We start from the raw sequence: 14,309 nt of genomic DNA, 5'->3' as shown, positions 1-14,309 counted from the left end.
GAAGAGAACCAGGAGATAGCATGCTAAGTTTTAAGCTGGTTGGAAGACCAAATACATTATGAGGAGTAATATGAAAAGAAGACTGGAAAAGGTAAATTGGAATTGACTTATGAAGGGGTTTAAATGCCAGTCTAAAAATTTTTATTTCATTCTATAAACTAAACAGAAGAGTAACATAGATAGATCTAGGCCATAGGAAGAAAATAGTTATATAAAATACATGTTGAAAACAGGAGGTATCATAGATAGGGTGACCAGTGAGAAGGATTTCACTATTGTCTGCCTGAGATATAAGATAGAACTAAAGTGTTAGCACTATGGGTCAAAAGAAAGGGAAAGATCCAAGTGATGGATGAAATTGAAAAGGGTAATAAATTTGGAAAAAATTGAATAAATTTTGCTTCTGAAAAACCAAAATCAAGGTAAGCTAAACCACTTATAACTGAGAATATATATATATATATATACATATATATATATGTATATATATATATATATATATATATATATATATATACACACACAAACCAATATGGAGAATTATTCAGCAAAAGGACAAGGAGTTTCAGTTACAAAAAAAAAGACTAGAAGGACTTAAAATGGAAACTGCACATCATAAATAAAACAACTATAATAAAAATAGGTTCTTTAATACTTCAGGGATCTGTTATTTTGTTGATGTGGATGTTCATTCCACCAAAGCAGATCACCACTCTTCTAGAATTTAGAGGATGGTATCCAAGGGAGATCCATGGATGTCAGTCTAATTAAGGACATCTGTTCTTGACCCTGGGAAGAAGAGACACATATGGATGGTAGGTGACTCTGCTGAGATTATGAATGTATACATATATCAATGTGACATGGCCAGTCAAAAGATTAGCTTGCTCATGGAACAAATTATATCATCAGAAGGAACTTAGAATTCCTATAAATCACGAAGTTTTAGGTATTAGATTGAAGCACTAACGGGCACCAGGGGTCATTTTAATCCCTTCTTCCAGTTAAAGATCTGGAATTTAGAAGGTGAGACAAGATAAGCAAGCTAAAATGATCAGGAAGAATGAGATTTAAATTTCTGGATCAAAGCTTAAGAGAGAGTATATCTAATAATGATTAGGAAGAATGCATTTGTCTTGAGATGGATAATATAAGAGAGCTTTAAACTAAAAATGGAAGAAAATTAGAAAAAATATCCAAATATAGATCTTTTGTATAAATTAGATACCACAGAGAAACGTTTGTATGAGGCAGAAAAAAAATAGCAATAGAAGAGCTCATAGATGTCAGGAGGCAATGATGGGGAAAGGAGCCAGAAGTGATATTCATGGTCTCAGATACAACAATGTGTGGAATATGGGTAAGGTGAGCTAGAGATCTTTTTAAAATTTTCTTTTTCATTATTAACTTAAATATCAATAAACATGAATATTTCCAAGTACAAGGAATAGAAAAAGAGGATTATATAGGAAACCCTGAAACTATTACAAATTGGTGTGTTTTTAAAAGTAGACACTAAATATGAGAGTGCTAACACTGTCTTGCTTCTATGTATACTTTTGAGCTTTCTTCTGTTCTTTTTTATTATTATCATATTATTATTCTCATTCATTAGCATTACACAGAATTATATGAGATAGGATTCAAACTCTGTTCTTTCCAGTGTCAAGTTCAGCACTCTATCCACCATGCCAAACTGCCTCTCATAAACTGCAAAGTTGCAAAGTTCTATCTGAGGCCTGATGAGTAAAAATGATTACCAAGCTTACCAGGTAGGCTTCCTAGAAGAGGTGGTATTTGATTTGGGTTTTAAGAATCCAATAGGCAAATAAAGCTCTTCCAGACACAGGAAACATTGTCTGAACAAAAATCCATTCCCCTTCTCCATTTATGAATTCTCTTTCTACCATCTCATGATCCCCCTCTGTTTGGACACTTCCTAATGATGGGAAACTCTCTTTACTGAACCTAGGCTTTCCAATCTTGGTTGAAAATTTTTTCAAACTACATGTAGAAATAATTTAAAATATGTTTTCTGACATTTTGTGACCCAAATTCTTTCCCTCCCTCCCTCATCTCCCTTCTTCCTGAAGCAGTAACCAATTTGATATAGGCTATACATGTGCTATCATATAGTACATGTTTCTATATTCATCATGTTGTGAATCTTTTATGTATTTTTAGTGTTTCATCAGTAATCTATGCTCCTTTTTTTGGCATCATTATTTCTACCCACATATTCCTCTTCTTCTTTATAATCCTTAACCTCAAAATAAAAGATACTTCCTTGTAAGATATATAGTCAAGCAAAGCACTACAAATTTATGTTTCATTCTGTACTTCTAGTCCATCAATTCCTGCTAAAAGATGAGAAGCATGCTTCATCATCAGTATTCTAGAGTTGTGATTGGTTATTGCATTGATTACAGTTCTTAAATCTTTTAAGGCTGTTTTACTTTACATAACTATGGCTGTTGCATACGTTGTTTTTCTGGTTCTCACTTTACTCTTTATTAGTATATACAAGCCTCTCTCAATTCATCCTTTTCATCACTTCTTACAGCATAATAATATTCCATAATACACCACAATTTGTTCAATTATTCTCCAAATGATAGCCACCCACTTTGTTTACAGTTCTTTTCTACAACAAAAAGTAGGGCTACAAACTTTTTGTATATATGGGTTCTTTCCCTCTTTCTTTGACCTTTTGTAGGGGCATATACACCTTGTATAAAGTAAAGGGTACACAGAATTTATTGACTTTTTGGTTGTAGTTTCAAATTGTTTTCCAGAATGATTGGGCCAATTCACTGCTCCATCAGCAGAGTATAAGTACCCCTGTTTTCCTGCAGTCACTTCATCAATTGTCTTGCCAGTCCAATGGATGTTAGGTACATAAGTTAGAAATCTTCATATGAGAAGATAAAAATGACCAGAGATCATTACTGACACTTGGTAGAAGTTGATTCAAGAATACAACAGAGAAATGAAAGTGTACAACTTGTTCGTAAGAAATGGATGATAGAAGGGGTACTACTGTGCATCAAAAAGATATTCACCTGTGTGGCGTTTGGTTGAGGATGAAAGCAAAGGGATAAAGAATACTACCTATATTGTAGTGGGAATATTATAGGTCAAAAGGTCAGGAAAGTGCCTGACAAATTCTAATAGTAATACAAAATTGTATTCAAAGTAGAGCAGAGCTGCAGTGAGTAGCCTCAACTATGTTACAGACACATGCTATGTAAGTGTGTGCTTAAAAAAAGTATGTTTTAAGTTCTGGACTTGTCTTGAGGAACTGTTCATCTGTATCTGATTCTGATCAATAAGAATCATGTAATCTTAAGAATTAGAAAAGATTTCAGTGAAGATCTAGTGAATGAACTGAGGGCCATTTAGCCTAGAGAAGACAAGACTTCAGAAGCACATGAAGGCCTTCTTTAGAGATCTGAAGGCCTGGCAGAGCTTGAGATAAGTGTGACTGCACATGCTTGGTCTTGATCCAGAGGGTAGAACTAGAGAAAAGGTCAATTTCCACATCCTAGGATTCACAGATCTTCCTTCTGGTGGTACAGATCATAACCCATCTGCACCATTTCATCCTGTTCTGTTCTTATCCATGTCCTCTCCTAGCTCCTCCCTAGAGAATCTACCCTGCCTCTAGGTATTTTAACAATACATTTTAGCTCTTATCCCCTGATTTTTGACATATGTCTGGCCCAACTCCTTTTCTGATTATACATTTCTTAGCTGATATCTTTTCATTAATTTCTTTTACATAATCACTGATCATAAGCTGCAGCATATTCATGCTCATCATCTCTCCATTACTCTACTCAAAAATCTTCTTCAAAACCTACTTCAAAAATGGCTCCCTGTTGCCTCTAAAATAAATAAAAAGGCCTTAGCCTGGCATTCAGTGTTCTTTGCAATCTGGCTCACACCTACCTGTCTGATCCTCCTCCTATTTTCATTCAGGCCAACTCCAATACACATATAAATCATTTTCATAGAAATTGTATAAAGATGGGAAAGAATATAAAGGAGTGTGCATTACTGAGGCTTATTGTTCACCTTGATTTGGTTGAATAATAGTAGAAAGAGTCCTGGTCTACTGTTAAGATACATCTGGCTGTAAATCCTGTCTCCATTTAATTCAACAACCATTTAGGAGTATATACTATGAGCTAGCCATTGTGTCAGATGCTGGAGACACAAAGTTTCTGACTCTTCTACCTATGCAGCCAAGGGGAAGTCACTTATCAAATGAAATCACATATATAAAGTGTATAGCCTTTACATATTATTTATGTAAACACATGTAACATATACACACTTATACAAAAATATGAAACACATTAGGAGCTTAATAAATCCTTATTTATTTCCTTTCTTAATCTCTCAGAGCCTCAGTTTGTTCATATATAATATAGTACTTACATCACAGGGTTATTGTGAGGCTTAACAAAGATAATGTGCATATTGTCAGTGATTATCATCATTCATAATTATACTTTCCATATGTTTTTTCACGTTTGGCATCTTTCTTTTTTTTGGATACACTGGAAATCAATCCTTTTACTTTTGACAGAGTGTCTCCATCCACTCCATATTTTTTATGAGGATTCCTGTCTGGTCCAGCTGTTCTTCCCATCTCCAACTTCTCTAGAGCTATTTTGAATCTCCCATATTACTAATGGCCTCAAGTGTTGGGGTACAAATGTGGTTGCCATCAATCATTAAACTAATTTGTTATAGAAATTCTGACAAAATCAGTTCCATTTTTGATCCTTTTATTGGTCTCTCAGTTTTGTCTATAAATGCTTTAGGGATGATTTAGCTTAGTTAGGAAAGCATGCCAAGCTTTCTGCAGACATTTTTCTTCCTTTTCTGCTCAACAGTAGGAAACATTTCCAAATGATGAAAATTCTCAGGGCAAATCAGAAATGGGAAGGGCTGTGCTAGAAGGCAATATTACAGATCATATAAAAGCTCTTTCCTCACAACATCCCTATGAGGCAGGTTGTCTGGGTATTATTATCAGCTTTTTACCAATGAGAATAGAAGGGGGAAAGTAACTTATCCAAGGTCATATAGCTAATTAGCACCAGAACCAGGATCATTCAGTACTCTTTCAGTTTCACTATGGTAATGAGCTTCCTAGTCACTGGATATCTTCAAGTAAAACAGCCAGACTAGCACTTGCCTGAGCTGTTGTGGACAAGAGACATCTTTCTACACAGAATAAGACCAGATAGGCTGTAAGGTTCTTTCCAAATCTAAGATTCTATTGTTCTCTAAAGAAAACACTCTGAATCAATTTGCTACATAAAATCCTCTATCAGATGACTTCAGAGGGTAATTTTATAGCAAATAATTAGAAATATATGCCAATATCATCATCCTCAACAAACATTTATTATCTATTTTATACAAAGCATTGAACTCAGTAAATACATGGGATACAATGAGGCATAAAGCATGCTTCTGGACCTCAAGAACTCCACTTACGACCTAATTTGGGGGACAGAATATCATCATATAAATACAAATAAATACATGAAATTATAGGAAATGCTATGCAAATTATGGAAACAAGATCTTAGTAGGACAAATTTAATGTGTCCAGAAAATCTAATTAAGGAAAAGCATAAATGAAACAATTCCTCTATAATTTTTCTTTCCCATTCCTTGTCATTGCCACTCCAAATGTCTTAATTCATGCCATATACACAGGTATTACTCAATAAAGATTTGGTGGTGGTGTTCATATAAAAAAAAAACACATATCTGAGCAGTGATATTTATTTACAGAGTCATGTTTTTCTCACTGTGCAACATACCTGTTTGCTACTGTCATCTGAACTATCTCCAGAACTGGGAGAATGGAGAAATTGTTTACTCAGCTGGTTCAACTCTTCTCTAAGCTTTGACTCCTCAGACTTGCTATTAAATTGCTGCCTCTCAGTATTTACATCTTGTTCCTGTTGAGGATGTTCTTCCCTTTCCATCTCTTTTGGATAAGTGCCCCCCTTCATTGGTTCCTTTAGCATGTCCATCTGGCTGCTACTTTCTGCTAATTCAGGACTTGATGCAAATGTAACAGAAACCATTCAACATGTTTATTATTGTAGCAGAAGATAAATTTAAAAAATGTAAGTAAAGATGGAGGCAAGATTTACTAACTAAATATATATGACAAAGCAGATACCCTGTTTCTATGAGTGTGATTCTCTCATGCCAGCTATGTAAACAGTAGCAATGCACTGTGGGAGATGATGGATTGAGTCCCTCTGCCCCCTTCTAAGGTTTTCAATTCCAACTAAGCAAATAGAGAATGGCAATTTTGAGGGCATATAAATGCATTTGGATGATCAATTGTTTAAAAAGTAAATTCAGCAAAACAATACTTTGTTTTGGTCTATATGACACCAAATAATCCACTTGGATGTATTTTATATTTTTCAAATGAACATTTGAACCATTGAAAATTATGCAGACTGAGGTGGAAGGCATGCTGAGAGAAATTACATTAGGAGGGTTGTTAGAAGCTGCATCTAATCATCTCCACCCTATTTACATTATTTCCAAGAATATCTAAGGGATCACTGTATATTGAAATAGGAAACAGGACTATTGTAGCTGTATACAGAGCTGTTCTATTTCTGGGTGAAGTATCTGATGTTTTTCCCAAAACATTAACCCATAGGACTTCATCTTCAACATCACAGAGCCATATGTATCTATTATATATAGAGCTATAATTTATTGCTTTACAGAGACTGGATTCCTGCCCTCTAAAAAGTTCATAGTCTAGGCCATGCATGCTGTTGTGAATATGCACATAATACATATCTAAGTATTATGAACAAATAAGGATTTATATAATTTACTGGTTAAAGAGATGAAGGATTACAGACAATATGTCATTTGGATTAAAATGAAGGATATTCACTATACTTTCTAGTCATTACTGGTCAAAGAAAAGACAAAACAGCTAATTTTCCCTAGAAAAATTTTATGAAAGAAGTGGTTTTTTTCTTCTGACCTCTCATAGCACTTCATTCATGTCATACCCTGACTATATCTTATTTTTAGTTCAAGCTGTCATATAATACTCCATCTTGTGTATATGTCATAACCCACTGAGTACAGGGACTATGATTTATCTTTCTACCTCTCAGCACTTACAACTGTGTTTGGTGAGTGCTTAATAGATTTCAGTTAATTAATTTTAGAAATTATTGATATAGTATAAGAAGCTTTGCAGTAAGGGGTGATCTAAGCATATCTTTTATTTAAGGATTGGCTGTCAAAAGAGAGATGAAGTAACAGAGGTTTTGTTCCTTTGATAAGTGGTTAGCATAGAAAGGAGAATGAGAAGAAATGGAGGTAATGAAGTTGTTTAGGGCCCCCTGATTCTAAAGACTTTATAAGTCTTCTTAAGTAGGTCCAACATGCATATACCCACAAGTGGGGGGGGGGGAACTCCATAGGATATGTTCCTTTAAATATGCACTTGCATAAAATCTTACTAGAGCTACCCACCCATGTGGAGACAATTAGGACTAGAATCATTAGTGAAGCAGCCATGAGATGCTAGTATCATTTCTGTTCTCATATTAAAATTTCTCTCTTTCTCCTCTATCCAAATTCATGCAACAACTCCCTTACCCCTTCAACCTTCTAGCCCAATTTAGGATAACTAAGACCTTGGGGAATAGAAAAGATGAGCTACTCATAGGTCTTCTTAAATGAAGAATGGGGTCTTGGAGGCAGGTAGGTGGCTCAACAAATTGAGAGCCAAGCCTAGAGATGGAGGTCCTGGGTTCAAATTTGACCTCAGATATTTCCTAGCTGTGTGACCAAGGGCAAGTCACTTAACTCCCATTGCCTAGTCCTTTCCATCCTTCTGCCTTAGAATCAATATGCAGGACTGATTCTAAGATAGAAGGTAAGGGTTTAAAAATAAAATAAATCTCTATATTACAATTAAATTCCCCTCTATGGCACAATGACAGTAGGTCTTCCTTAAGGCTAGGAAGAAAGGAACAGGGAATTCTATCTCCAATTTTGTTTTTATCCCACTGGATAACTCTAAACAAATCAAGATTATATTTTTAAAATTATACTTCTATTTTATGAGGACACAAGCATGTTTCAAGTATCACATTTAGTGGGTATCTATATATATATTAATATATCTCAGCATCAACTCACAGAAGTATGAAAATGAGGCTCCCCAGGAATGAGTCTTACTGTGGGAAACACACTAAAGTAAAGTAGGGAACAGAATTAAATTTGTTAAATCTAAAGATGACAGAAAAGTGAATTTGGAAAAGAGGAATTTAATTAAAAATATCAAAAAATGATCTATAAAAAGCCCCAAAGATAAATTTCAATGGTAATAAATGGAACTTGTTATAACTAGTAAAATCACTGACCTGGCACCATAATTTCTACCTATACAGAAAAAATGTGTGATTAGACCAAGATCCATAGTTCTAAAGCTCAGCATCAAGCCATTATTGCTGCTTGCTGTAATTTTACAGTCTAAATTCTAGCAACCAAGCTCTTGTCTTATTCCATGTAATTAGTGCACAACATTGGACCTCAATTCCAACAAATGGGTTCCTATATTATTCTATCCAGATCCCTATCTTACTCTCAGGCTCTTTAGGCCTGCGTCCCTGCTTTGTTCATCTAAAGTTCTACTTCTGAAGTTCAGTTCTTGTAGCTAGGGTTTTTAAGATGCAATATTCCTCTTTTCCCCCTTTCTACCACTAATGCTAAATATGTCTTGTCTGAACTTGACCTATTGCCAAGATTGTTCATTTGCTGAGACATACACCTATTTTCTGCTGCTTTGACTTTCCAGTTGCCAGTTACTGAACCTACCTGCTGCTGAGATCAATCATAAATACCTATTCTGCCCTGCTAGGGGCAGGCCCTCTTTCTGCAATCTAGTCATCTCTGGTCTTCTTCATATGGCTGCTACTAAAATCTTAATTCTAACACTTAAAGACAAAAGACAAATCAAACAGACAAGCATGGAGGAGAGACAAACTAGGAATAAGTGGTGTGCAGCTAAGAGAAACAAAGAGCTCTATGGTGAATATGGAAGTAGGTAAAAAAAACACTTACCACAAAATCTTAAATAAATGTCAGGTAGGTAGTCTGTAAGTCCATTTTGCCAAGTACAAGGTTAGGCACACAGTAAGGATTTATAGATTTAATAAATACTTATTGATAGACAGACAGATAGGCAGATAGGAAGACAGAAAGATTATCTAGTCTACTACCTCACGTCACTGCCAGACTTGTAGTCCATATATCTTAATGTGGTTAATAAGCAACATTCTGTTAAGGCTCTGTGCAAAAGTTTGGCTACAAGGCCCCCAACCATAGCAGACAAATTAGACAATAATGATTCTGAAGACTCAAGAGACAGTACATCCAAGTGGGACTTGGCAAAGACCTGTCTACCCTGAGGATTCAGTGCTATTGTACCCTGTCAGACTCAGAATTAATGGACTGAAGAGGATGAAGCTACTGTCCTAGTGGAGCCAGACTTCTGCTCTGGGACCTCTTTAGAAAGACCAGGGTTACTAAAAAAACTGAGTCCTTGATTAAAAGGTGGTTAATTGGCTGCAAGCATCTGTTATTACAACTTGTCTCCAAAGGAGAAAATATAGCTGTTACTGTGGATCTCAATCTGGTCCCATACCACACACACCAAGATAGTTCCAATTCCAATTAACTAATTCTATTCAGCTAGCCCCCTAAGATAAGTTCTCATATATGCCCTCCAAAGTATCTGCCCCCTTTTTCTCCACCTTTATCCCATGCCAGATCTCTGACCCACCCCTTGCCCTATACTCTACTGGATTAGGATTTCTGTGTATCAGCCTTACAGCCTGACAAGAGTGCTTGCCATCTTTGCTTTAATTGACCTGTGTCAACATTTGTACATTGCACCTAACTACCTATTTAGAGAACCAACTAAGCCAAGCTTATCTCTTCATAGGGGGAGGGGGGGGAGAACTTGGCCCATCCCAGGAATCTTTTCTTCCATATTCAGACTTGCTAATTATCTCATTCTTCTCAAAGCTCATCACTTGTACTCAAGATAGCTCCTCTAGCAAATTTTTTCTTAACAATATTCCTTGAGCCACTGGCCACTGAGATGCTTCTGAGGCATCCAACTCCTTTTCTTTTCTGGTTGAGGGGTTGGGGATAGTAGTCTTACCAAGACATTCTGAATATGTACAGCAGCATGAAAAGCAGAGATAGCAACAACCCTGAAGTAGAATCCGTGAAGGACAATGAATGAGTTACACTGCAATCAATCAACAGTATGCTTAACTCAAAGAAAGAGAAGACTTAAAGGAAATAAATATAATAGTTGTCCTCAAGGCTGGCACATGGGATAGGAATTAAGGCTTGTTCTACTTGACCCAAGAAAAGAAAAACTAGAAGTAATGGGTAGAAATTGCAAAGAGGCAAATTTAGGCTTGCGGAGTGGGTTGTCTTAGGAGTCCCTGAGTTCTTTTTCACTGATGATTTTTGAGCAAAGGCTAGATGGCTATTTGTCAAGATGTTGCAAAGGAAGGATTTTTTTCAGATTCAGAAGTATCAATATATTTATCCATGTAGGTTATAAGGATCCTATGAGTCTGTGAATAAATATTTACAGAGCATCTCCTTTAGAAAAGTCACTTTCTGAGATCCTGTGAGTCTGAGATGGGTAGAAGTTGTAATTAGAACACAAGGAGATTATAAATGGCCAGGTGAAGTATTAACAAAATTCCAAGGAAAGGTCTACATTGGGATGTATCACAGAGTGCCAGAGTTCCTACTGTGGACCTGGTCACAGAAAGCAAATAGACAACAAGACCTCTTTAAAGAGGACCTAATGCAGTTCTTATGGCAGGGTTTCCTAGATTATCAGCAGGTTCAGAGACAAGACAAGTGCCTTTGACCACCCCCTGAAGTATCATAGTTGTAAGCCATATTCCTGGGTAGATTTTTGCTCATTCCCTATTTTCTTATCTTTTACTAAAGCCACCACCCTAAATCAGACCCTCAGCATCTCATGCTTAAATAACTATTAAAGCCTTATAGTTGTCTCCTCTTCTTAGCTGTAATCATCATACATTTGCCATGTGAAAATACTCAGACCCTGACTAGAAGTTTCTCCAATTACTAAGTGGGTGGTGAGGGTACAGAAGGATACAGTGGTATCCATTGTTGCTGGGCATTTCCCATGGCAGCAATGGACATTGTATCATTAGGTTGGGTTTGGAACTATTTGTGTATAGTCAGGAGGGGATTAGGGTGAATTTGGTATCTCTTGTATACTTTGTTGGTGGCTGAATGAGGCTGACAAAATCTCAGAGTTCCACTGTCCAATTTTTATCTTAACATAAACTACAACAGTCTCTACAAAAGATCATTCAGTCTTTATTGGAAGGCCTACAGTGAAGGGAAATGCACTTCCTCTTAAGGAGGTTTATTCCACTATTGGATTATTCTAATTATTGGGAAGACTTTTTAACAGACCTAAATTTGCCTCTGAAACTTCCACCCAGTGCTCCTAGATCTCCCTTTGGTACCAAGAAGAGTCAATCCAATCTCTAAGACAGCCCTTTAAATAATTAAAGATATGGCACTGTAACCAGTCCCTTTACTCTCCCAATTGCCCTCCAGAACCAGACTAAATGGCAATGAAATAATCATCAATTAAAACCAGCTCAGCTAGTCAGTGACACTATTAGGCTACATATTTAATCATGGAATCCTATCAGTACCCAATGCTTGCATACAGTTTTAATCTATATTGTTTTTCCACACCAATTTATTTAAATACACTGATACTAACCAATTCTCTTCAAATACTGTTTCTATCATATAACATCAGTACTTAAAAAACTAATATTAACAACACTTAAGGCTCTCATTAACTTCATTGCTAGGCCTCTACTACCTCTACAACTTAACCTTTCATCTTCCTTCATAATTCTACATTTGCTACTCAGGGTTGTACATAGAGAGCAGCTCATGTGGTTTGATTTCAGGGGGCCCAAGAAGTCTTTCCTGCTCCATAAAACCTTGACTTTCTGACTGATGCCTTCCTTGCATTTTTAAAAAATGGGACACACCTTTTTAATACAGAATTAGAGATGGGGCTTAAAATGCAAACATACCAATAATAATGATAATCACAATAATTCTTTAAGGTCTGAATAGTAATGAAATATACTATACAACTATCCTCAATTTTACAAGGAGGAAATTGAGTCTCAAGGAAGTTAAATGACTTGCTCACAGTGACACATCTAGTAAGCATCAGAACTAGACTTTAAACCTAGCTCTTTCCTAACTCCAAATGCAATAGTCTTTCTACTATATCATCCTTCCTCTCTAGAAAAGGTAATGTAGATAAATATTAAATGTAAACTAAGGGATATAAATAATTATTCTTCTCCTATAGAATACCTACAGGATAAAGTCCAGATTTCTCAATCTGGCACCCATCTGCCTTTCCAAAGTTCTTTCCCATTACCCACTATGGGAAACCTTCATTTTAGTCCAACTAGTCATCTGGTTTGTACTGTGAAGATTGGACACCTAATTAATATATTTCAGTCTCAACCACAATTAAAATTTAACAGTACCCTGAACCTACCCTATGTTATTCAATTTGTTCTTTTCAGAAATGCCTTCTTCCCTCTTCTTCTCCACCGTTCACAAATATACTTCAAATGGCATCTTTCTTTGGAGTTTTCTTGATCAGTTGCCAAGCACTAGTCTATCTTGTTATCAAAACATTCCATGCTCAGCATCAAGCATTGATTTACTTTGTATACAAGTAGGTCTTAGGCATTGGCTCTTGGTCAGTAAAATGCCTAACAACACAAACAGTTCCCTTTTTACCAATTCCCACTCTTAAAAATTCATGGGCATGTCCTCTGGAGCTGCACCTATGCTACACTTTCCTTGTGGTATAGAATCCAAAAGCCAAATTAGATTGAGCTATAATCAATGCCATTACCTTGATATCACTGATTGTTGATGGTAATGGCTTAGATAATTTTTTGCCTGTTTCTTATTAACCACAGAACAGAGCCAAGTAGTTGGCCAAGGTAAAACAAAACAAAACAAAAAAACCTTTTCTTACTGGGCCTGGGTTTTTAATGAAAATAAAGAAATCCTGGAGAAAAAAAGATAGTTACAAAAATGGTTCTCAAAATTTAGACAAAAAGTATTTGGTCAAACTTTGAAACTAACAGGTCCTGAGTTCACTGCATTTGAAAAATCCTAGAAAAAGTTAAACTCCAGAAATGATCCACCCAAATAAAATCCCATTTTAAAAATGCTGATCATGCTATAAAATTTACTATTTTTACCATGGTTGCTGTCTTTCTCCCCTCAGGCTCTGACTTGGTTCTTCAAATGAATGATCTTTAGACACTTCTGGTCTTGCCTCTGCATTAACATCTGCAGGTTTTACCCCCATAGCTAACTGATTTAAGTATTCACATTGTTGTGAAAGCTTGAAGACCTGTAGAGTTAAAGTGAAAACTTCAGCAATTTTATCTTAGACCCTTTTGTAAACTATGCAAATGAATCCTCTATCAAAAGCTATGCAACCCTTGCTCTGGAAAGTGAAGCTCTTAAACTACAAGAATAGAATCTACATGGATGTCACTGTTTTTCAAGACACCTTTCCAAGCTGATTTGGAATTGTTATACAACCAAGTCTCCATTGATATAAATTATGATGTGATGATGTTCATGAATTTTCCAAGGCTAAGCCATCACAGTGGAACCTTTCGCATATTCTGCCAAAAGGTTCAATAGGCTTTGATTGTCAGTCCAGTGACTAGTTCTGTGCCTATAATTTGGGGACCAACCTAGCTAAGTTCAGAAAGTCTTACCACTATGCAAATTACTAATTAGGTAATATAATTTTGGTCACAGCAACCTATAAAGACTGTCTATTAAGTCTTATAGGGTTTGTAGTCTTCACTGGGAAAAGAAAATGTCTATCTTTGGAATTATAGCCCTTTTTTAAGTACTGACATATATAATAAACAAACCAATTTTTAGAATTACTTTGATTCTAGGAGAAGTATATTAAGAAGTGGACCAAAGGGGGCAGCTGGGTAGCTCAGTAGATTGAGAGCTAGGCCTAGAGATGGGAGGTCCTAGGTTCAAATCTGGCCTCAGACACTTCCCAGTTGTGTGACCCTGGGCAAGTCACTTGACCCCCATTACCTAGCCCTTACCACTCTTCTGCCTTG

The 14,309-nt window shown here is 36.1% G+C and overlaps 1 protein-coding gene across 10 annotated transcripts in view; it reads right to left on the bottom strand.

Annotated features, from left to right (window-relative positions):
• Positions 1–14,309, bottom strand: part of CCDC30 (coiled-coil domain containing 30) — a 156,228-nt gene that overhangs the window by 67,498 nt on the left and 74,421 nt on the right. For 7 of the 10 annotated variants that reach the window (XM_056795317.1, XM_007492928.3, XM_007492930.3 and 4 more), the window contains 2 exons: positions 13,413–13,567; positions 5,847–6,090 (listed from right to left, as the gene is read on the bottom strand). The exons of the other annotated variants lie outside the window; for them this stretch is intronic. In XM_056795317.1, coding sequence (XP_056651295.1) covers positions 5,847–6,090; positions 13,413–13,567 — 399 coding nt within the window. The remainder of the gene's footprint in view (positions 1–5,846; positions 6,091–13,412; positions 13,568–14,309) is intronic. 10 annotated transcript variants of the gene reach the window in all.

Source organism: Monodelphis domestica, chromosome 4 (genome assembly GCF_027887165.1).
Source record: "Monodelphis domestica isolate mMonDom1 chromosome 4, mMonDom1.pri, whole genome shotgun sequence".
NCBI classification, from domain to species: Eukaryota; Metazoa; Chordata; class Mammalia; order Didelphimorphia; family Didelphidae; genus Monodelphis; species Monodelphis domestica.
This window is presented reverse-complemented; position numbering and strand designations above follow the sequence as displayed.